Below are 24564 nucleotides of genomic sequence, written 5' to 3' on the forward strand. Positions count from 1 at the left end.
GTGCACAGCACAGGCAGCTGCTCCAGAGTTCATTATTCGTGGCTGCTTTCATCAGAGGGAGTGGAGGATAAGGGAATTTGTAGGAGATGATTTATCTGATGTGGTTTAGGCACATATTTTTGGTGAGCTATATTGTATATTTTGTGCAGCTGGCCCCAGGCACACAACATCACTTGGCTGAGGGTTAGGTTACGGTTTCATAGCCTGTGCAGAAAATAGTTTCTGACTTTCTACAGCTCAAGTAATTTCATCTGTAAGTTTTTGGTCTCTTGAAATCTGAGGTGGACCAGAAATCCCTGGAATGATCCTTGGTCTGGGTGAGCAGCAGCACAAAACAAGCCCAGAAGGGAAGAGCAGTGACTTTTCCAAACAAGGGAGACAGGAGGGAGCTGTCACATGGAGACTCTCAGCTGTCTGAGGGGAAGTGGGAATCCATGGCACAAAAGCTGACTTAAGGCAGCGTTTTGTTCCAGAGAGCTTTGTTCTCTGTGTGTGTGACAGCTGCCTTTTCTGGGTGCTCCATGGCAACACCTGGCAGGTGTCACTCGGGGTGAGAAGGTTCCTGCCTCGTTACCTTCATGGGGAGATGAGTAACGGAGCAGGGGTGTCATAACTATTGCCATGCCAACTGCCCGTGCTCCCTTCTCCTTGGAGACCTGTCTGGTGAGATGACAGGTGGGTAAGGTGGATTTAGATGGGATCTCAGTCCTAAAACCATTCTCCCAACTTCTTGTTGAAAAATGCAGAGCTGCTGTCAGCAGATTTGTGTCCATACCCTTGTTACCTCCAGATAACTAAACTCACCATCACTACCCTACTTTGAGTAGACCCACAATGACAATTTGTGAGTTTCCCCCCTCACTTTTATTTTAGCCCTTAGCTATTCCAGCCATTCTATTTAAAACAGACTTTTGGACACATTTATATCAACTGCAGTTTTATTGCAATTTTAATAACAAACTGGCAGTCTTCACTACTTGGAGGTGAAAGGCCCCTTTGAGAGGAACGTGGAGTGGTTTTCACTCCAGGTTTCAGAGAGCTTTAGCTCTCTAAAGTACTGCACTAAAAGGTTGAGGAAACAACAGAACCTGACTTTGGTTCTCAGAATTACTTTTTTCTCTCCTATAAGTTTCATTTCAACATCCAGCAGTTGTGGGGTTTGAGTTTAGGAGTAGCTAAAAGGACAGGGAAAGGTTAGGAAGGAAAAGTTAACATGAAGGTGGAATCAGCTGGGTCTGTAAAAGGGGGAGGTGGAGAGTGAAGCAAGGGGGAAAACCAGAACATCCTTTTTGAAGTACAATATATTCAAGTCAGCTGAGAATTCAACTGCTGACCCTGTCCTTCAGCTTCTGGGAAGAGATCACTAGGGAAGGCTCGAAGGAAGTCACGGTAGTTTACCTTGTCTTCATCACAGGAACAGTAGTCAATCAGCTGTGGGGACAAAACACACAGCAAACACCATAAAGAGTTGGAAAAAGCTGCAAAATTGGGGTTGTTTTTAAGGGAAACTCCCCAGAGTTCTTGAGCAGGAGATGTCATTCCCCCATGTGGTAATCCCCATCCTGGTAATCCTGAATCACAGGTAAACTTGGAATCATAGAACCACTGAGGATTGAAAAGACCTACAAGATCATTGAGCCCAACCTTTAGATCATCAAGTCCAACCATTTAAGGATTGAACTTGATGATCTAAAGGTTGGACTTCATGATCTAAAAGTTCAAGTCCAACTTTGAATGCCTATAAATGACACTAATCTATGCAAGGAGAAAAAGTTAAAGTGTTGGAGTTTAATCCTGATTTCTGGGCCTCAGCAGAGTGGCAAGAGAGCCACAAAAATACAAAGCATGGCCACAGACTGAGATGGGCCACAGAAAATCTTGCAGAAATCCCTGCCAAAAGTGGGGTGAAGGCAATGTATGTGAACAGTCACTGTTCCCTAGTGTCACTTCGGTGTGTGCACATGGCATAAAGGGGAGACACAGATAATTGAGCTTGGTGACAGCCCCACTAATGAGCCAGTTCTGGTGTCCGTGCCTGACCCTGCATTGTGTTACAGAGCCACAGCCTTTGTGTGCTCCAGGGGAAGAAAGAAGGCTTTTGTTTCTTTAATTGCATAACTAATCTCCTTCTGACACCCAGCAAGATGGAAAAGGTCTAATATCACAATTCCTTGAAAGGATTCCTCTTCCCTTGTCGCCTGGAGACAGATTCTCTGGGCTTTGCTTCTGTGACTGACAGCTGTGCTCCTCTCCAGGCACTGAACTCTGTCTATGTTTAATTTATAGCCCTGCCACATTGCCCTGGGCTCTGGGAACACTGGGATTAAGATTTCAGGAGAGGAGATGGATGTTTTTAGTGCATAGGTCCTAGAGTGGGGCTCAAACATGGGAGTTTAGCTTCAATTGTCACAGGTTCTCCACATAATTTTGAGAATATTCTCTCCCACTCTCAGAGTGGAGCAGGAATTGTCACCCCACTGTAAATTCCTCAGGGCAGAGTGAGCTCTGAGGAACTCTGATACAGCAAAGCCCTGGGTGTTTGTCACGGCCTTCATTCATCCTGCATTCAGAGACACAAATCCCCTGCCCATGCACCTTTCTAACCATGCCTGTGATGCTCACAGTGGACTGCTTTAGAAAAGTTTTTATTTTAGCAGGGGAAATAACTCCCTCTGGTTTCCAGATTCTTCTAAAGTCTGAATCCCCCTTTATTGGCCACTAATCTACTGCCTATCAATGATGCTGAGGAAACATCCTTGCCAGTCAGATTCCTCCTCCATCCTCACTGCAGGAATTTTTCCCTCAGTTTCCCTCACATTTTATTGCTTTGCAGACTGTGCAAAGACTGTGATCTCCATGTGCTGCTTGTTGCTTATAGTGCCCAGCAAGTGTTAACCAGGATGTCATGAATAATAATAATAATAATAATAATAATAATAATAATAATAATAATAATAATAATAATAATAATAATTATTATTATTATTATTATTATTATTATTATTATTATTATTATTATCATTATCATTATCATTATCATTATCCATTGCTATATTATATATTATATATTTACTACACATTATGTATTACATATATACGAATTATTATTAATATTATTATATTTTAAAAATTATATTATATTATATTATATTATATTATATTATATTATATTATATTATATTATATTATATTATATTATATTATATTATATTATATTATATACTGTTATATATTATAATAATATTATTATTTATTGTAATTTTAATAACAACTATAATTATAAGTTAATAACAACTATTATTATAAAATACATTTAATAACAGAAATAATAATAACTAATCATTATATTATTGTGCATTATATTATAATTCTATATTATATTATATATTTATTATATATTATATACTTTATTATTATATTAATATATTGATATGTTAATATATATTAATTTTGTATATTATAGTTATTAATATTGTTTTGGAAAGTACTTAGTTCTTAGACCTTCAGTTCAGTTGCTGTTGAATCCAGAATGTCTCTAAGCTTTCCTAAGGCACATTCCTTGAACACCTCAGTGTCTACTCAATCCCAGCTGTGCTTAAGCCATCACAGACACACCAAGCTCTGCAGGAGCCTATCCCTGATCCCTGTTATGATTCCTGATCTCTGTCATAATCCTTTACTCATCCAAGACCTGAACCAGCAGGAATTTTCACACATCACAGTGCAGCCAAACATGGGGGGCAACCTGAATAACATTTTTTCCCTTTTCCTTAGAGGACAGCAATTATCTCCTCTAACACACATGCACAGTCCAACAGCTCAGGAGTTTTTCTAGACTGGGACTCTCTTGCCCTTTTCTTGAATTTGTTCCCCTTTGAAGGCCAGAGCATAGCTGGTTAGGGTTGGTTTTTAGAAGAGATCTTTTGGAAGAAGCATAGAAGGGGAATTCCACATGCACAGCACCCCTTCCATCTGACCTTTTTAAGAAGAATGGTGCTGGTTGGCACGTTGAACCTGTCACAAAGAGTTAAAAATCTTGTTTTGTCCAGGAAGCCAGAGCCCTCTGTGTCACAATGATAAAATGCCTCATGAAACTGCCTGGTGTCGAAAGGCTCTTGGAGTTTCAGTTCTTTCTGAACTTCCACAATTAAATCATCCAGCTCCTTCTTGGGGAAGCCACTGCAGAAGAAAAGAATAATAGGATTTCATGTAAAAACTCATTTTGGCAGCCTTACTGTGACATTTGAGTAAAAAACAGAGCATTTCCCTGCATGCTCCACAGTGTCAGAAACTGTGGGACACTTGAGTTTCAACCAGAGCCATGATATAACTGCCTCCAAACCATGTTCTGAGATAACACAGTATTACTGGGTCACAGAAACTGGGTCCAGACAGCTAAAAGGAGGATGTGGTCTAGGCTCTGATGGGCTGATAAGCAAAGAAGGAATAAATGCCCTAAAAAAGCCTCTCCCCACCACCTGCAGAGCCGTCAACCATCAAGCAGCTCAAGTTGGCAGTATCTGTTATAGTGAAGTGATGCTTTTTTTGGAAAATGTGTCCACCATCTGAAAATGATGTCCCCTCACAAACTGAAAGTGTTGAAGTGTTGCTTGGAGCAACACTGGGATAGTGGAAGATGTCCCTGCCATGGCAGGGGTTGGACTGAGCTGATCTTTAAGGTCCTTCCAACCCAAGCCATTTTGTGCTTCCGTGATTTTGGCTGGAAGTCCAAACACTTCTTGAACTCAGCCTTAGTGCTGTGACCACTTCTCTCTGTGCTGCTGAGCCAGAGCTGTCCCAGGAGCTTTTGGGGCTGGCAGCAGACACAATATTTTACTGTACACACCTCACACCCTCTGGATGTGCCCAAACAGCCCCTTGGAGCATCAGAACCACCATCAGAGCAGGAGGCTGGGGCCCAGGGAGGCTGCTGAGAATGCCCTCAGCCTTATTTAGCCCCACCACCCCATTCCTTGTAGCCTACCTGCTGGTAGTCTCCACCACCATCTTCCGTGGGAGGAAATGATCCCTTATGGATTGCACTGTGGCTGCAGGGAAACTCTGTGCATTTCTCTCCAAATAATTAAGCACATATTCATCAGCATCAGTGATAATAAACCTGTGGCCAAACACTAGGGGAGGAACATTAAAGAAGTAGTGTAACTTGTGGTTTAGCATGGGTTAAAGTAATTAACTTTAACAGGAGGGAGCAAGATTCCTCTCCCGTGGCTGGGCTCTGCTTTGAGCCAGCTCTGCTACTTGTTTCACTTCTTGAAGCAAGAATAATTTCACTGATTGAAAGGTTCAAACATTGACAGTAACAAAGTTATATCAATGTACATCAGCTGCTAATCTGGAAACTCAAATGTGAGGACACCCAGAAGCAGTAGATCTTTTAAGTGAAGGAAGAGATATGCAATAAATGAAATTTCAGAGCAGAGTATTATAAATCCAGGCTGGATTTTACCTTCAATTGTAGAACCAATGGTGAAGTCAGAGGCCTCATAGTATATGGGATTCTCTGGAGTAGATCCTGGCTTGGTAACTTTTGTCCTTCTTAAGTATTTGCCCCCAGTGATGCCAGAGTTTCTGACTGGGGGTTCATAGATGCTGATTGTGTCATCGGCGAGGAAATAAGAGAGGATGAAACGACGATTTTTGTCCTCAGGCACTGGTGATTCCTACAGGAAAGGTAGCAGGTTTGGAATAGAGCATTTGAACAGGTTTGAACATTTGAACCAGGTTTTCCCTGCCTGAGGTGCTTAGGAGTACCTAGTTACTCATAAGCACCCAGAACTTTTTTCACAGCTGACTAAACAAAGCATTTGATGTGCTGACATAGCATAACAAAGCACTAGACAGCACTCAGGATCTGAATTTCAAAGGCTACTTGTTTTATTCAAGCCACTGAAGCAGAATCTGGGTTGAAGTTACCAAATATATTCAGTGTTTCCACAGCCTGAGTAATCCGAGAGAAATCCTTTCTCTATCCTATATGGAATGATTCATCCCAGAGAGGCTGTAAAATTCAGTTTTAAATTACATTTTTTCATTATGCTGAGTGCCTGAGAGAGGCTGGTGCTGTTTCAGTCCTTAGTCACAGGAAGTCACTCCCCTGACACACCAGTGGATTTACTTGCTTAGCTGAAAGCTAAGTGGATCTTAACTCCTCAGCTGTGACCTTTAGGGAACTCCTGCACAATAGGGAAAAGAAACCAGAGTGTTTGGAGAGGGCAGGCACAAGGCAGCACAGGAAATGCCATCGCTGCTGCTGGATGTGCCAGAGGCTCCTTGCATAAACCAGCTGCAAAGCTGGCACAAAGGCCAGGGCCTGGAGTGCTGCAATGGGTGGAAAACACCATTCTCATGGATTTTCCAGCTTCTACACAGCATTGGCTGCTCTGCTAGGACAGCTCCTTGCTGGCTGCTGCATCCAGGACTAGCCTGGAGAAGGACAGGGGCTGGGCCAGCAGCAGAGACATAAAGAACTGGCTGGTGGCAGTGGTGGCAGGCAGGCAGAGGCACAGTGCCCAGTGCAGGCTGCTTCAGCCAGGGCCATCTGTCATGCAGCACTGGCAGAGGGAGTTTTTCCATAAATGGCTGTGGGTTTGTAGCAGGTTTGGTTTGTACTTTTTGGCCTTATTTTTATTTTTTTTCTAGTTTTTTGAGCTGTCGATTGTCACAGCAAGCACACAATAACCCCATGGCATCCCCTCAGGGACACTCCTGTTGGCTTGGAGAGCTCTCTTTTCCCACTGGCACAAAGGAGAGTTTGCCAACGGCCTTGTCTGGGCAGGCTGCTCCTTCCATCCTCCTGGCACTATTCCACCAAGGAAAACACTTACCAGGGCCACCTGGTACCGCAGGACCTTCAGATTATTCTCCAGCATCTTAATGACATCTTTCCGTGGAGGCTTTGGAAACAGACTAAGGCAGTTCTGGAGAGAGTCTTCAGGGATGCCAAAACCATTGTAGGGAGGAATTACCTGCATGCAGAGGAGATATCAATCATAAACAGCTGCAACTAAGAACAAGACAAAGTTTATAAGACTTAGCAAAGCCCATCAGATTTGGAAGGGAATATTCTGCCACCAGGTAGGAAGAGCTGTGACATTCTACCCAGTAGAGATGGTTGATACCAGCCTGGCCATGTGTTGTATTTAATGAAAATATAAGAGAATTAAGCAAATCTGAAACTCAGAAAGCCAGGTAATTTCTCTGATTTAAGAGGTAATGGCTATATTAAAGCCATAGAATGGTTTGGGTTGAAAAGGACCTTAAAATCATCTATTTGAACTAAACCTTCCTATGCACAGGAGCTCAGACATCAAATGGTTACACTGGTAACCTAATCCCCATCATGCCTGTGGTCTAAGCACAACTCCAAACAATTTCTGGGCTCAGTTTGGGAGGTAACAAGGGCTGTGACTATCCCCAGTAGGCAGTTTGGACTTGGCAACACTGTTCTGAAGAGTGAGGGAGAGTTCAGTAGTATGAGTACAGTCAGACTTTCATTTTTATATCCATTAAGACCATTCTTGCCTTGTCTTTTTCAAGTTTATTTTTTTTCTTTAAGCTGAACTTGTTTTCTACAGGTTCTTACTAAGCTGAACCTCTACTTTACTATAAGAGCTTACACCAACTGCTTCCTTTCCTCCCTTCTTATGAGAAATTGCAGTACCTGTGGAACCTTTTCAAGTGGTTTCTTATTTACATCCACTGGCTGGAAGTCTGTAATGCCATATTTTTCACGATAGAAGTCCTGGGTGAACTTGTCACAATCATAGATGAAGAAGGTGCGTCCAAGGAGGGTGACAGTTTTGCCAATAGCAAAATCTTTGGGTGAGAACCACTCTTGTACCTCATGGTCAGTGATCTCCAGCACACAGCTTGGGAAGTTCTCTAAGGACAAGGGAGCAGAAGGAAAAATGAATTAATCAGGGAGAGGTTAATGTTTTCTAGTGAAAATGGATTTAAAAGCAAGGTGTATAAATAGCTACAGGGAGATGCTGGCACTGCTGTCCTGCCACTGTTTCCCAAAAGATAAAGAATTTAGTGACAATTTGAAGAACTTTTTTTTGAACAAGAAATAATGACATTGGAGCACAGATGTGTGTGTCAACATAAACTTACTGTTCTTGTCCACAAAGATTTTGGGCAAGCGCTGGCGTCTCATCAGTACCGGGAACGGGTCCCTCCCATCGTTTCTCTTGTGCACTTCCCGAACCTCCACTGTGTCATCTGCCAAGAAGTAATGGATGATGCAGGGATGGTGATCACCAAAGGCACAGTTAGTGTCATCCCATATGGCATAGAAGCGAAGCACCTGGAGTGGAGAAAAAGAAAGGAGTCAAACATGGATCAGAATCATCTTTTGGCGCCACAGAAATCAAACTCATCACATTGAGATGCTCAAGAATTCCACAAGGTTCAACTCCTGAAGAGAGAGGAGAGACATAGGGAGAATTTAGTCAGAGCAAGGGGCATTTGTGTTTGTCTGAAACTTTGGGGGAGCAGAGGAGTGGATGCAGCAAGACCATTCCTAATAGAAGTGCATCTGGCTGCTGAATTCCAGAGGCAGGTGGCTTATCACATCCCAACAGAAAGCAAGAGTGTAATGGATGATATTGAGCACAGGCTCTGCAATCCAAAGAGGAGCTGTTTACAAGGCACAAAGCCCAGAAAAAAGCATAAAAGGTTTTGTTTCTCACTAAAGCCAAGAAAGGAGCAAATCTGGAGTCTGTTCAGCAGACTGAGACAATTTAGAATAAGTGAGATTGCAGACTCTCACAAGACCTGGGTTTCAATAGCACATATTCACTGTAATAACAGAATCTTTTAGGCTGGAAGATCATTGAGTCCAACCTCCGACTGACCCCCACCCTGTCACCCTTCCCAGAGCACTGCGTGACATTTCCAGTCATTCCTTGGACATTTCCAGGGATGTGGACTCCACCACCTCCCTGGGAAGCCTGTTTCAATGTCTAATCACCCTTTCTGTGAAGAAATCCTTCCTAATTCAACCCAAACCTCCCCTTGCACAACTTGAGGCCATTTCCAGTCCTCTCTCTGGTTGCTTGGGAGAAGATACTGACCCTCACCTGGCTGTCCCCTCCTGTCAGGGAGTTGTGCAGAGCCTGAAGGACCCCCCTGAGCCTCCTTTTCTCCAGGCTGAGCCCCTTTCCCAGTTCCTTCAGCCAATCTTGGTGCTTCAGCCCCTTCCCTGGACACACTCAGACCCTCACTGCCTTTCCTAAAGCGAAGGACCCAGACCTTCAGACCCAGAACCAGGACTGGAGGTCCCTCACCAGTGTGGTGTGGGTAATTATACACTAATTAGGACAATCCCCAGCTCTCTCACCTTTGTATCATAGGCCAGGAACTGCCTGAAGGGGTCGGGGCTTGTGGGCGTGATGCGTTTTTGCACAGGCATCTGACGCTGCTCCGTGTAAGGATCTGAAACCAGCTCCTCTGGAGGGTTCACTTCAATCCCTTGGCTCTCCAGGAACACCTAGGAAGGTCATCTGAGGTGTTAGTGCTGCCAGGAGTTCTGAAGGTAAGAGGTGACTAGAGTGAGGTCAGAATTCTGCAAGTTCACTCCTCACAGAGAATTCTACAGCAACAGCAAAATACAACAGATGACAAATACATTTGTTTAAGCTGCTTTTTATCTTTGCTTACCCTTTAATTAATCAGAGCAGTTCTGTCCTGAACATCCTAACTCAGATTTCACTTGAGCACAGTTTTCCTTGCCCTTAGGACTTTAAATGGAAGATAGCTGTCAGTTCAACTCTTTTATGTAAATGGGAAAGATTAAATTGTTGTATAAACACAGATGTAGTCAGCCTGAGTTTGTAATAATTTAGGGCTGTGTCAGATAGAAGAAGCTAGTGTGACCCACACTAGGCACATCAAGACCCTTCAGGCACGAGGATATGTGTCAGTGGCAGCTTCATTCCATCTTTCAGCAATACTTTTCCCACAGAAAGAGTCCAATCTGCTTGCTTATAAAGGGATTTTTTGCTTACCTTGGACCATGAACAAAATCCGGGGTGTACTCATGGACTTGCATCAGTCACCCAAAACAATCTCTGAAGTCAAGGGACTTGTTCCCACTTTGGGAAGTGGTCCATGAAAACATTCAGCCCAGGAAGCACCTATGCAAATATCTCCCACAGGAATGTGAGATCTCCCAGGAGACTCACAAGGCAAGTTCACACTTTCAGACTCACTATTTCCTGGTCTGGAAGATGTGAGTAAATTATGAATACACTATTGGCCTTGAGATGTGGACCCATGTAGCTCATTACATGTTTTTCATCAATATTTAATGAGGACCAGCTCTTTATTTGATGTGGACTGACTTAAACAGTCACCAGTTCCAGCAGAGCTGGCCCCACAGCCACATTTATACCAATATATTACACATGTTGGGAACATTCCCAGTCACTGAGGCCAACTGACAAGGAAAAGCCTGGATCTAAACTCTTCCAGCCTCCAGGACAGGGCGACTGCATGTAACTCACCTATTGGGAATGGCCCCTGGAGCAGTCTAACTCCTGGCCTGGAAGAATAGTAGCTGACCAGGGCTGAGATTTTACTGGGGACAACCTAGCAGGATACCAGCATACTGGTAATTTTTATTTCTTGTTATTGGATCTGTATTATCTCATTTACTGGTACAGAAATAGCCAGAAATAGAAAAACACGCAATGAGTAAGCTTTCTTAGAAAGGTCAGTTCATACCATGATTCTCAACCCATGGATCATTAATTGGCTGTGAATGTGTGCAGAGTTACTGCCTGTATTCCTTTCCACTGTTCCTAACAGAGGAATATTAAATCAGAAAAGAGTCAGGATCACTAATTTCCTTCTCATGTATGCACAATGTTTCACCTGGACTCCAAGCAGTTAAACTACCCAGACAGGTACTTAAAATTTGTATTGTAAAGATAAGTCCTGAGGACAAAGGATGGACTCCCAGCAGTCCTGGGGCAAAAATCCTGAGCACCTTACTTGCCCTCAGCAGATGTCATACCCTGAAGTTCCTTTTGGCCTGAAAAAAGAAATCTCCACAAAAAGCAAAATGAAAGACTGTGAGCACCCATATGACAAAAGCTACAGCTGCAAACTGCTGGACTCTAAGAGGTAATTTAACCCCTGCATTCCCAGGATCTGGGAGTGTTTCTGTCAGTGCTCTCCCCAGCACACACCTTGGTGAAGGAGTCGCAGTTGACCAGGCGGTAGGTCCGGCCGTAGATGGTGAGGTCGATGCCCACGTTCAGATCCTTCCAGTGGTAATAATCCCCGTGCACGTTCTTGGGCACTCGGTGGCGCCTCATGAGTTTGCCTTGGACCAGACCTGAGTTCTTCACCTTGGGCTCGATGATGCACATGCTGTCATCCTCCAGGTAGTAGTAGATGCACACCTGGCGGATCCGGTAATTCTCCTCTGGGGAGATAGCAACTTCCTCCATGAAGTAGGCATCGAACTTCAAAACCTGCCCAAGGCACAACACAGCAAAGAGAGAGAGAAAGAAACAATTTGAACACCATGATTAGTCTATTAAGGCAAATAATTTATTTGTAATTTGCTTTGGTGGTGTAAAATTACTGGATTAGATTCTAAAAGTCTTCAGAGACAACTGTGCCCTAATCTGTGACAGCAGAGGCACCAGGAGTGCTTTTATTAAGATGTGTCTTTTGCAACTTTGGTATGCCTGAGACAAGTACAAAAATACAGCTTTTTCCCTACTTCTTGATCACCTGCTGTTTCACCTACTGCCAGGTGCTTGGCTACTGACAGTAATCTACTTTCCTGACACACAGCTTTTTATTTGTCAGCTTTACAGTCCTGATTTAGGGAAGTTATCCACAGATTTTAGTAAAGAGTTCAACCACATCTGAAAGGGGTCATCATTTTAAGGCCAGGCTCTGAGCAACCTGGGATAGCAGAAGGTGTCCCTACCCATGGCAGGGAGGCTGGAACAAGATGATCTTTAAGGTCCCTTTCCATGATCTGAAGTCACATCTATTCAGCACTGACAGCAAAAACTGATTTGTGCTGGGGAAACAAGGAAACTAATCGGCCAGTCTCTCTGCTTGGCAGAAGCAGGAGGAATATTCCCTCCAAGACTATTCAATGCCCTTAAGAAGGTGCAGGTGGCCAATCATGCCTTGCATACCCAGCCTACACCAGCCCAGAGGTGTGGATAATTAAGAGATGATAAAGCCAGCAAGTTCCTCTCAGTCAGCAAAGTGTCCCACAAGGGATTGTGACATCCCCAGCAGCACTGAGGCCCCCCTGCTCCTGTGGCTTGAAGGAATGGGCAGAGAAGGATCTGACAGATTAACCAGCAACATTTACATTGCTCTGAAGGAACAGCCTCAGCAATTAACAGAGCACATCTGTTCCCCAGCCTGTGCCACAGCCAGGCTGAGGGCTGGCTGGCTGCACATTGCTCTGGCAGGGCTGCCAGCGTGTGGAGCCTACACGTGCTGAGCTCCTGAGCCCTGCAGCTCCCACTGCAGCAGCTGCTCCGTGCACGGCTGTGGGTTGCAGCTTGGGCCATTGGCACACTGAAAACCAAGGGTCAGCTCAGGGCTGCTCCAAGCAGACACAGAGCCAGCACCCAGTCTGCTAGGATGACCAAGATGTAACATGGGAAGCACTAATGGAGCAGTTCAGGTTGTGACACACTGTGGTGACAACACAAGCACCAATAGACAGACCACAGTCAAACTGGCTACCAGGGCTCCCACTGCAGACTGACTTTTCCAGTTAAAGCTCAGTTACAACCTCAAGATAGTTTTGGAAACACAGAACTCCAGGCTGTGGCTTACAGAGCAATACTTTCAAGCTGGAGCTTTCCAGAGCTAATCAAACCTCTTTTCCAACATCTGCTGGAAATGCTCAAATGTAACTTGCAGGGAATGTCTTACATCGTTTACGTATTATAATCCTCCTCCCGAGCAAAGAAAGCCTCTTTCAGTCTGGGATTCAGCTGTCTCTGACTAAGGGCTCTGGCATCTGAAAACTGCTGCATGCAGTCCCATGAACCCTGGAGCTGACTGTTTATGTCTCCAAATTTGGCCAGTGATATTCCTGGAATCAGCTTCTTTATACCTTTTTGTCATAAGCCACGAATGCTGGAGTGAAGCGGGAAGGTGCAGGCCTCTTGACTTGCCCATAGGTCAGTGTGGCTCCCTTGGTGCATAAATCATCTAATTCATCTTGAGAGAGCTGATTTGCAAAGAGTGTTTCCCCACCAACCCCCTCTCTTGGCAGCCGGAAAAAGGCATATCCATTTTTGAAGTCCATTGTCTGGCACCGATGAAAAGATGTTTTCTGTTGGAAGGAAATCCAGCTATCAAAATACTGCATGAATTTAGCAGATATAGCTACTGGAAGCACAAAAAAAACCCAGTAAGCAAGTGCATTATCAAGAATGTCTCACCCCACACACATCCTCAGCATTTTATTATAAACTACTTCAGCAGTTATTTAAAATCAGATTTTGTACTTAGGGAAAAAAACAGTGGAAAAAACCAGGGAGTGGTGGATGTACAAGGCACAAGAGTGAACTCAGATCCTTGCACTGCCACAGGCTCTGGAAGAACTTAAATCACTGAATTTCCTGACTGCCACCATAGTCAGTGCCTAGAACAGTGTGTCAGCACTTTATCTGCCCTGGCATTTATCTCACCAGCTCTTTGTTCCCTACCCTATTTGTCAGCAGTACAGAGCACCATGGGACCTCAGTTACTGCCTTATGGTGCTCCCTTCACTCTTGTGCACCCTCTCTGTATTTCATTGTTATTTATTTTCTTAACCCTCCCCTGGGCATAATACAGGATTTTCTTTGCTGGGTTAAATCAAGGCATGCCATGCTCACAAAACTGCAATTATGAAATTGCACATTAGTTGTTTTATCACCTCTCTACATAGTTGTAGACTGATAGAACAGCCTGGGATGGAAGGGACATTAAAGATTATCCAGTGGGAGGTGTCCTTGGGCAGGGACACCTTCCACTATCCCTGGTTGCTCCAAGCCCCATCCAACCTGGACTTGGACACTTGCAGTGATGAAACAACCACAGTTTCTCTGGGCAACCCGTGCCAATATCTCACCACCCTCTTTGTAAAAAACTTCCTCCTTGTATCTAATCTCAATTAAGCCTCTTAGAGTTTAAAACCATCATTCCTTGTCCTGCTGCTACAGGCCCTGCTAAAAAGTTTGTCCCATCTTTCATGAAGCCCCTTTAGGTACTGGAAGGGGCTCTGAGCTCTCTCTGGAGCCTTCTCTTCTCCAGGTGAGCACCCCCAGCTCTCCCAGCCTGGCTCCAGAGCAGAGGGGCTCTGAGGTCTCCTTGGATCTTTCTCCAGAAGAACATCCCCAGCTCTCCCAGCCTTGAGAGTAGAGGGGCTCCAGCCCTTGGAACACCTCTGTGGCCTCCTCTGGATTTGCTCCAGCAGCTCCATGTCCTGTTTATGCTGAGGACCCCAGATCTGGAGGCAGCTCTGCAGGTGGAGTCTCACCTGAGAGGGGCAGAATTGTCCCATCCCCTGCTCCCCACAGGGGGATCACCCCAGCACATTGTGGGGGTTTCTGGCTCCCAGCCTCTCATCCATCAGCAGCCCCAAGTCCTTCTCCCGGGGCTGAATTCAACCAGAGTTGTGCACAGGACCTGATCTCTGCCAGCCACTCTTGTTCTTCACCACTGAAGAGCAGGGTCACACTGAGTGACACCAAACTGTCCCACTTGCTGCACACTCCAGCACACGTGGCACCTCACCTGCACTGCAGGAACCTGCCTGGTCCCACTGGGCTTTCAGCACTTACAGCTCCAAAGAAAGCAGGGGAAATTATGAGTCCCTGATAATAAAATCTCTTGACTTTTGCCAAGTAAAACAGAGTTGTAAGCATTTCTAGTGCTGAGAGAACAAGCTCCAGCTCCTTTTCCAGCCCCAGGCTTGCAGTCAGTCCAACCTCAGGCATGCAAACTGCACTCCCTCTCTTGCTCCTCATGGTTAAGCCTCTAATCTTATTTATCCCTTCAAGGCCCCACTTGAATTCCACATAATTCCCTGTTTTCCCTTTAAACTGCTACTATAGATCTTGCAATGGAGAGAGCAGTGAGGAAAACAGGTGAAAACAAGATTTGTCTGAAGACATTTTAGCAGAACATCCACAGGACTGCCACTTCCTTCTGTTAAATAAACACCAAGGGAATGTTGTGGGGAAAAATATTCAAGGAAAACCAGGAAGTTTGTCTTTAATTTGAGCAATATCAGTGTTTGTCAGAAGTGTGCAGGCTTTTAAGAGCCCACATTTGCCTACAGAAAGCACCTCATTGGTTCCTAAGGCTCCTGAGTGGATAAGCTCTCCCAAAGTGAGCCTGTATGCCAGATAACATCTTCCAGGATTAAGTGACTAATGAAAATTTAAAAGGGAAAACCCAGAATGTAAACTCCTAATCTCAGTTGCTGGCAGTGTTTATCTGAAGAAATTCCACTGAATTAAGTCTTTCTTTTTGCCAAGTCTGTAACACTTCACACAAACACCATTCCCTCTCCCAGTGTCTGTTTCCCTGTCCTGTGAGCACTAAGCAGTAACAACACTTGACTTGAGCACAGTTGTTTTCTTCAGAACTTCTCAACATTCACTTGGAAACCAAATATTGTGATGTCAGTTTTATGGACTGGAAAACTGCAGATTTCCAAGATGATATAAATTATTTCAAGGAAATATTATTATCTGATGATGATTCTGAGATAACCTTTATTGTTGGATTTGTTATGAACAATTTACTCTATTTACTATTGGAGGACTCAGTTGTCACTGATTTTAGGCCAGGCTGGATGGGCTTGGAGCAATCTGGTTTGTGGAAGATGTCCCTGCCCATGGCAGAAGGTTGGAACTAGATGACATTTAAGATCCCTTCCAACTCAAACCATTCCATGATTCTGTGACAATAAATTTTCATATAAAAAGCTGAATGCAGCCAGGAATGTTTTCTGTTAAAGATGCTCTCCAGGAAGGCTGTAAATTCCTGGTGAGCCCAAACCAGGCATGAAACAACCCCCCTTTTGACTTTTTTGGGGGAATTGTTTAGTAAATCAGAGAAATAAATGGAAGCATCATTTCTCTGTAGAACCACTTCTTCAAGAGGATGTTGGGAGTATTTGGGAATATCAGGTCCTTAGGGCCTGGACCATTGGATGGGGAAAAGCAGAAGTTGTTCCTCATTTTGGTATCAGATGCAGAGGATGAGGAGGAGGATGGGGATGAGATTGCTTCTTCCAGGGAACCGAGAAACAGCTGAGAATGTGACACTTCCTGGGGATGGTCCTGGAAGCTGTGATGACACCAGTTCTGTGGTGGGATACCAGCTCTCTCATCAGGTTATCAGGTTCCAGACCTGCACTGTCAAGGATTCAGCTCTCCAAGCAACACCAAGAGAGCAGTTTTGGAAGTAACAGAGCTTTGGAGGAAGAGGTATCAGGAAGGTGTTGATTGCCAATGAGATTGGTGACTTCAAGATGTACCTATGATAAATTATGTCCAGGAAAATAGATATGTAATAGATACATTATGTCCAGGAAAAAAAATTATAATGGGATGATTTGGGGGATTAATTTATGTGGAGGAATGGTCAAGGTTTGATCAATATTGATTCTCCTGGATATATCCAGGAGAGGAGGTATCAGGTGAATTTAAGGAACTTGGTTCAGGACAGTATCAGTATCAGTTCAGAGGACTTTGCTTTGGGAAAACTCAGATGGTTCAGAGAAACAGCAGCTTTCCTGAGGGAATTGGGTTTCAGGACTATAGAGTGATTTGGGGATTTCCCCTGGCATATTTTATGACCTGTGGAGGAATTATTGGATGGATTCAGGGGAACTGAATATCCAAAGGGGTGAGTTTGCAGACAGGAGTTCTGCAGTTATGGAAACAGCTTTTGGAATTTCAAATGACGCTCACAAATGAGGGGGAGGTGGAGTGTGTGTGTCACTCTCCAAAGCTATCAGGACAAATTCAGGGTTATAAGATGGGAACATGATGCAATGGATTCCTTGGGAAGAAGATTAAAAGTACCAAGTCCCCTTGAAGGTTAGTTCAGGGATACTTGGTCCCTTGGGAACAGATTGCCATGTTCAATAGCAGTGGAAGAATTATGGGAGTACCAGGTCTGCTGTGGGTGGGATCAGGAGATACCAGGTGGGTACAGAGGGTTCAGATCCCTCAGAAGTGAGTCCAGCAGGTGTTTGGGAAACACCAAGTCCCTAGGGCAGAGTTTAGTGGATACTAAATATTCTGGGGAGCATCAAATGAGTTCACAGAGCACCAGGTTCTTTGGGGATACTCTGAAGGTCATGTCCAGGTTCTGGTGAGTTTGAGGTTCCCAGGACATGGGTTCAAAGGACACCAAGTTGTCTGGGGGATATTTGGTGAATACAGGATGTACCAGGTCCCTGGTCTGGCAGGGAATTACATCTGATCTGAGGAAACAGCAGGTTCCCTTGGTTCATGTTCCCTGAAGAAACTGTCTCCCCCTATACTCTGCTCTTGTGAAACCCCACCTGCAGTGCTGCATCCAGCTTGGGAGCCCAAAACACAACAAATGCAGCGACCTGTTGGAGGGAGTCCAGAGGAAATAATGGAGATGCTCCAAGGGCTGGAGCCAGGCTGGGAGAGCTGGGGGTGTTCACATGGAGAAGAGAAGGATCCAGGGACACCTTAGAACCTCTTTTGGTGCCTAAAGGAACTCCAGGAGAGCTGGAGAGGGAGTTGGGACAAGGGATGGAGAGACAGGACAAGGGGCAGTGGCTTCCCACTGCCAGAGGGCAGGGTTGGGTGGGATACTGAAAAGGAGTTGTTCCCTGTGAGGATGGCAAGTCCCTGGCACAGGGTGCCCAGAGAAGCTGAGGCTGCTCCTGCATCCCTGGAAGTGCTCAAGGCCAGGCTGGATGGGACTTAGAACAACGTGGGATAGTGGGAGGTGTCCCTGCCCATGGCAGGGAGTGGAATGGGATGAGCTTTAAGGTCTTCTAACCCAAACCATTTCACAATTCCATGAATACTGTTGAGTTTAGGGGTCCCAAGACTCCGTGGAGGGAGTACCAGATTCCCAGAGTGTCTCCAGGGGACACCAGGTACCACCTGAAGCGGGTGCGGGACCCTTTCTGAGGTCACCCCTCAGGGGGCACCCTCCAGGCCGGCCCACCTTGCCCCGGGGGGGGCCTCCCGTGGGAAGGGGGTACAGTGGGCAGGCGCGCTCACCGTGGGGTCCTTGATGGCGCAGCCGGGGAGGAAGGGCAGCCCCGGCTCGGGCACGATAGGAGGCCCTGTGCCCATACCCGGCCGCATCCCCGGCCCCGGCCCCGGCTCCGGCCCCGAGCTCATGGCGGCGGCGGCGGCGCTGCGGGCCCGGCCTGCCCGACGCGTCTCCACGGCAACCCCCCGCACGCTCAGTGCGCGTGCGCGGGGCCCTTCGCGCCTCTCGCTGGCTTTCTATGCGCATGCGCACTGAGCGCCGCGGGGCGCGCGGTTACCGTGGCAGCGGGGACGGCTCTGAGGGGCCGAACCGCCTCCCCCACCCCCGTGAGGGGAGTGCGGCCCCACAGCGTGGAAAAAAATACGTGAAAAGTGTTAATCCTGTTTTATTTGGGATTTTCCCCTGTGAAAATTGCATATTTTATGACTGCCTTTTCGCAAATATTAAAATGAATATTATATGTGTTGTGTTAGAAAGTAATGCTGTATTAATTCTCTTAAGTAGTGTGTTAAATATAGTTTTAGGTTATAAAAAATGTTAAAATAGAAACTATTTTATGTAGGATACTTTTTTTTTAAAGAAAAGACTTGCAGCAAGATAGCAGCCACAAGACACCTAAATCTTTCACAGAAAAATAATTTATTGCCCTCTTATCAGAAGAAATGAACTTCTTCCCGCCTCGAAGGCGCTGTTAGGATTCAGAGGAAGAAGCTGAGGATGACCAGACAGAAACCTGTGTTTGAATGGAATTTATGCATCATGTATGAAGTGTACGAATATGCAACAGGCTGTTGTTTTTAAGGGTTAATCCTTTGTTAACCTCTGTCCTTTTTCCGGCTCGTGCTGCCCGGAAAAAGGTACTGTAACTCTTCGTCTCTATTGTCTCATATTGTCCTAATTCAAATTGTCCAAATTATTAGTACTCTAATTGTATTACTATTTTTATAACCATTTTATTACTATTAAATTTTTTAAATTTTCAAAACAAGTGATTGGCGTATTTCACACCCCTCACAGCCCTCATGGCTGTGTCATGAAGGAGCCAGAGTCCCCTCATGGCTCCCTCGTGGCCCCTCATAACTCCCTCACAATAAAACATCTTGGCCTCCCAAACGGGTGGTGGCATCTGGACTGCTGTGCAAAAGTCACTCCCAAATGCAAGAGAGAAAACAGCTAAATCCATCACCTTGGAAAACAGAAGTTATTTGTTGCCTGTAGAAGTTGTGGATTCTCCAAAAAACGTTGATTCCTCATCTCTGGAAGCATTCAGGGCCAGGTTAGACAGGATTTGGGAAAAACCTGGTCTAGTGGAAGGTGTCCCTGCTCATGGCAAGAAGGTTGGAACGAGAGGATCCTGAATGTCCCTTCCAACCCAAACCTTCTAGCATTCCATGAAAAAGAAGTTTTTTGTGCATTTTTGCTTTGTTCTCTTTATCACCACTACACCAGGCAAGCCAGGCTGCGATTCAAGGGCAGGCGGCAGATCCGAGGGCTTTGTAAGCAGAAGTTAAGCGGGGAGAATTGCAGCCAGACTGTCTGTCTGAGCATGGTGTGGGAGAGAGAAAGAAGCCAGACGGTGGGAGATAAAGAATGAGGCTGATGAGCTTAGAAAGGAAAATAATGAACTGAAGGCCAAGCTAGAAGGGCTAGAAGAGCTGAATCTGGAAGATGGCAAAGCTGCTGGTGTGATGGCTGACTGGACTTAGGAGCAGGACCCTGATCAAGCCCTTGCTCTGATTTTCCAAGCTGCAATATTCAGGCAGCATTTAACAGGGAATAGGGCCTGTCTCAGAGAAGGAAACCCAGCTCTGTGTGCCAAGGATCATCCACAAGGACAGTAACTGCAAATTTGTGACAAGGCTGTGTGGCACAGCCTGTAAAGATGACAGGTTAGGCATGTTCAGCCTGGAGAAAAAAAGGTTCTGGGAAGTCCTTTCCAGTGCCTCTAAAGGGACTCTGAGAGAGCAAAAAAGGGATTATTTGCAAGGGTACGCAGTGACAGGACAAGGAACAGTGGTTTTAAACTGCCAGAGGGCAGGGTTGGATGGGATATTGGGAAGGAATTCATCCCTGTGAGGGTGGGGAGGCCCTGGCACAGGTTGCCCAGAAAAGCTGTGGCTGCACCATCCCTGCAAGTGTCCAAGGACAGGTTGAGCAACGTGGTTTAATGGAAGGTGTCCCTGCTCATGGCAGGAGTTTGGAAGGAGATGATCTTTAATGTCCCTTCCAACCCAAACCATTCTGGGATTCCACTGGAGCAAGTCAAAGAAAAGCCATAGCAGAAGGTCTTTAGTAATAGTGACTGTAAAGCAGGAGAAAGTAGATATGAGGAATTAAAGTGAAGATATAGATAAGCTTCATCCTTGACAACTTCTGTACAGACAAGTCTGACTTGCCAAGGTTAAATTGACCCTTTTTAAGGTTAAGATGAGCCTTTTTAGCTTCCCACATCCCTGCTATCTACTCATGAAAGACAGAAGGAATTCTTTATCGGGCTCTGCTTTCGTGGCAGTGGAGGACACAGATGGAGACATCTCGCCCTCTGGTGGGTGAAGATACAACCTGCAAAAGCCTTGGTCTGCGTGGTATATTAAGAAATAATAATTAAAATGACTGGTTATTGGAAGAAAAAATAAAATATATTCTAGTGGTTTTAAGTTCTGAAATTCAGAAAAAAACCTGATTGATTATGTATGTGATCACACACAACCCTCCCAGATAAGGTTGAGGAGTTGAGGATCTGGAGCAATATGACAGAAAGGAATCAGAATATCAACAAAACACCATGATGGAGAAATCTTTAAAACTGGGATCCCTAAATATGGGAAGTCAGTGTGCTGGGGTGTCTCTGGAGTGTGTGTAGAGAACACCAGCAGTGTGGGGATTTGGCATGACAAGGCAGAGATCTGGGTGCATCTGCAGGGCCATGATCTTGTTGGGATCAGGAAGGTGTGGTGGGATGGCTCCCATGACCCGAATGTTGCAATGGAGGGATACAGACAAGCCAAAAAGGTGAGGAGAGGGAGCTGCCCTGCAGTGAGAGAACAGCTGGAGTGCTGGAATTTTGAGTGGATGATGAGCCAACAGCTTACAGGGGAAGGATTCAAGGGATAACCAGTTTGGGTGATGTTGTACTGGGCCAGCTGCCTCTCTGCAGGTCCTCATGGGGGACTTCAGCCACCCTGGTACCTGCTGGAAGGACAAGTTAAGAGGGATGGAGCATCTCTCCTAAGAGGAAATGCCAAGACAATTAGGATTGTTCATCCTGGAGAAGTCTTTGGGGTAACCTAATTGCAGTTGTCCAGTACCTGAAGGGAGCCTACAGGAAAGATGGAGAGGGACTATTTACAAAAACATGTAGTGACAGGACAAAGGGGAATGGCTTCAAAGTGAAGCCAGAGAGTAGATTTAGATTGGGTATTAGGAAGAAATCATTTAGTGTGGGGTTGGTGAGGCCTTGGCACTGGTTGGACAGAGAAGATGTGAACGCTTTATCTGTGGAAACATTCAAGGTCCAGTTGGATGGAGCCCTGAGAAACATGATCTAATGGAAGGTGGCCCTGGCCATGGCAGGGGGCTGGAATGAGATGATCTTTAAGGTCTCTTCCAACCCAAAGCCTTCTATAATTCTGTAATTCCCAGCCCAGGAGGTTTCTGGAATGCAGTGCTGGTAACTCCCTCCTCCAAGTGATGGAGGAGCTGACAAGGAGAGGTGCTTTGCTGGACATCAGACTCACCAGCCATGGTTCAGTAGAAATGTAGGGGTCAAAAGCAGAGCTGGCTGGTGGAGGTCAGGATCCTGAAGGAAGGGAGGAAGGCAAACATCAAACATTAGCCTTCAGAGTTTGGCCTCTTCAAAAGCCTCTTATCCACTTGGTAGAGTCCCCTGGGATAAGGAGGCCTGGGAGGAGTCATCTCCAAGCTCAAGAACAGTCTATTCCAATGAGCAGGAAGCTGGGAAAAATACCAGCAGGCCTGCATGGATAAACAGAGAGCTCCTGGAAAAACTCAAACACAGAAGCAGCAGAGAGAAGGTGAAAGCAAGGACGTGGATAGAAAGGAATACAGAGATTATCTGAGTGTGTGGAGATGAGGAAAGGTTAAGTCCAACTGGAATCTGTTTGGGAATGTCAAACACAACCAGAAGGGTTTCTATAGGGTGACAAAAGGGAGAATAGGGAAAATGTTGTGGGCCCATTGCTCAGTAAGATGTGAAAGCTGGCTACAGAGAACAAGGAAAAGAAATGTTCTGCACCTCAGTCTTTACCAGGCAGATGAGCCTTCAGGAACCCCTGGTCCCTGAGAGCAGGGGGAAGCGCTGGAGCAGGGAACATGTACTTTGGTGGTTGAGGATAAGGTCAGGAAATATTTAAAGGATTTTACAGGTGTATATAAATCCCTGAAGGGAGGGTGCAAAGTGGACAGGGCGAGGCTCCGTGCTGGATCCCAGGGCCATGACCAGAGGGCACAGGCACACACTGGAACACAGGAAGTTCCTCTGAACATCAGGAAAACACTTTTTTACTGTGAGGGTGGCTGAGCACTAGCACAGGTTGTCCCGAGAGGTGATGAAGTTGCCATCCTTGGAGATATTCAAAATCCATCTGGACATGGACCTGGGCAACCAGCTCTGAGTGGCCCTGCTTGAGCTGAGGGTTGGACCCCAGAGATCTTTTCCAAACTCAACCCTTCTGTGATTGTGGATGATGAACTAAAATTTCTCTAATCAGTGTCAGGGCGGTTGTTCTGCACTTCCCTTGTGGAAAGGGAATGAAATCCAAAAGGCATCATGAAACTTTGGAAGTGCTTTGAGATACACAGATAAAACCACACCTTATTGTTCATTAATGTAATTATTATCCCTCTAATATATCCTCTTTGTAATTATTATCCCTATTTTTTTCTAATGACTCCTAACCTTCTGTAGTTTTGCATTTGGGAATTTCACACCACACCAATTGTTTTGCATTCACAGATTTTTTTTTTTCCATTTAAGTTTTTAAATAAAGATCAGTACAGTACAAAGCTTAAAATATTGTCAATGTTTTCAACAATACAAAGTCAGCAGGTGAGAGTTGGGAAGGGGATGGTTAATAAGGAACACTCCTATCCTTCCCTGTTTCTCAAAGGAAAAAAAAAATACAAACTCTTTTGTATTTCTGTTTAGTAACAAACAGTGCTTAAAAATAATCTTGTCAGTAAAAGATAAATTGCAAGGCACATGAGGAACCTGTCCTTGCCTTGTTACACAAATTAGGCATAAATACAAATTGAAGGCACCTGTCTCCATCCTCCCCTCCTGCTCTGTACACGGAGCAAATCCTGTCAGTGGGAATTGGCTGTTAACAGCAACCATGGACTATGGCGCAGACAGCAAAGAGGCTGCCCTTGATCCTCAGGTTCCTTCAGGATTAATCCCCAAAAGAAATAGCACAAGGCACATTGGGATGAATTCTCAGGAGCTGTCCTGGTTTGCAAGATCTGAAGGAACACTACCTCAGTACCAGAGATTCCTGAGGAAGAGGACTGTGACCTCAGGAATCCCTGAGGGATCTCAGGTGTGCTCAACCCTTGGTGGTCAGCTCTTCACCAAGCCTGGCCACTGGTACGTTCTTCCCAGCCATGCCTCCTTAGGAACACCAGGATGGAGGAGACCTGCTCCAAGCACTGAGCCCAAGGAGAAGCTCCTGGGGGGCTCAGACAAGCTGAGCATTTATCACAGAGGCACTTTGGATTTTTCCAGATCCAGCCTTGGTATCCTCTGGATCACTGGCAAAGCCTCCACAGCCACTTCCCAGCTGAGACTGCAGCATGTGGAGTCTGCCCAGGAAGGCAGCCAGGTGCATAAGGCACAATGATAAAGGAAAGAAAGAAGCTGGTTGGAGGAAGAGGAGGATGGAGACAGGGATGAAGGAAGCTCCAGTGTTGGTGAGCCCCTTGTGACACAAGGGCACATCCTCACAGCAGCACAGATCTGTATTGTAGATCCCAGCTCACTCCACCCATCATCGTAACCAGGAGTCAGCTCCAGGTGGGAGTGCAGGGCCACGCGGAGATGGGCTCAGCTTCACCTGAGGGGAAACGTGGGACTGTGCAGAACCACCTCCACTGTCACACCACTGCTCCACTGCCCACTTCTGCTCAGCCAGGGAGGAGAAGATATGATCAGAAGTACCAGATATGATCAGAAGTACCTTGGAAGAGCCATGTGGGCTCCTCTCCCTGTCCCTGAACAAGATTACTGTACTCACCCTCCTTCAACAAAGGCAGGGCATGTCATCTGCT

At 45.6% G+C, this 24564-nt stretch overlaps 1 protein-coding gene across 2 annotated transcripts; it reads right to left on the minus strand.

The window, feature by feature from the left end:
* Positions 1 to 920: 920 nt before the first annotated feature.
* Positions 921 to 23128, minus strand: EFHC1 (EF-hand domain containing 1). Of its 2 annotated transcripts, XM_005490383.4 has the most exons (11): positions 18285 to 23128; positions 13127 to 13348; positions 11214 to 11501; positions 9362 to 9511; positions 8134 to 8326; positions 7682 to 7902; positions 6846 to 6986; positions 5468 to 5681; positions 4985 to 5132; positions 3978 to 4179; positions 921 to 1431 (listed from the first exon to the last, which is right to left on the minus strand). In XM_005490383.4, the coding sequence occupies exons 1-11, from the start codon at positions 18405 to 18407 to the stop codon at positions 1306 to 1308; spliced, it is 2028 nt and encodes a 675-aa protein (XP_005490440.1). In that variant the 5' UTR covers positions 18408 to 23128; the 3' UTR covers positions 921 to 1305. The 2 variants fall into 2 exon arrangements, with proteins under 2 accessions (XP_005490440.1, XP_026651268.2); XM_026795467.2 differs by lacking the exon at positions 13127 to 13348.
* Positions 23129 to 24564: the final 1436 nt, after the last annotated feature.

The sequence above is a fragment of the Zonotrichia albicollis genome, chromosome 3 (assembly GCF_047830755.1).
Source record: "Zonotrichia albicollis isolate bZonAlb1 chromosome 3, bZonAlb1.hap1, whole genome shotgun sequence".
NCBI classification, from domain to species: Eukaryota; Metazoa; Chordata; class Aves; order Passeriformes; family Passerellidae; genus Zonotrichia; species Zonotrichia albicollis.

Excerpts from the sequence above, each read along its gene's own strand:
- EFHC1 (XM_005490383.4), bottom strand. The coding sequence starts at position 18,407 with ATGAGCTCGGGGCCGGAGCCGGGGCCGGGGCCGGGGATGCGGCCGGGT. Across the intron at positions 8,327-9,361 it reads TCCTGGCCTATGATACAAAG|GTGCTTCGCTTCTATGCCAT; the intron begins GTGAGAGAGCTG and ends TCTCCACTCCAG. Across the intron at positions 5,133-5,467 it reads CATTGGTTCTACAATTGAAG|TGTTTGGCCACAGGTTTATT; the intron begins GTAAAATCCAGC and ends TTCCTCCCCTAG.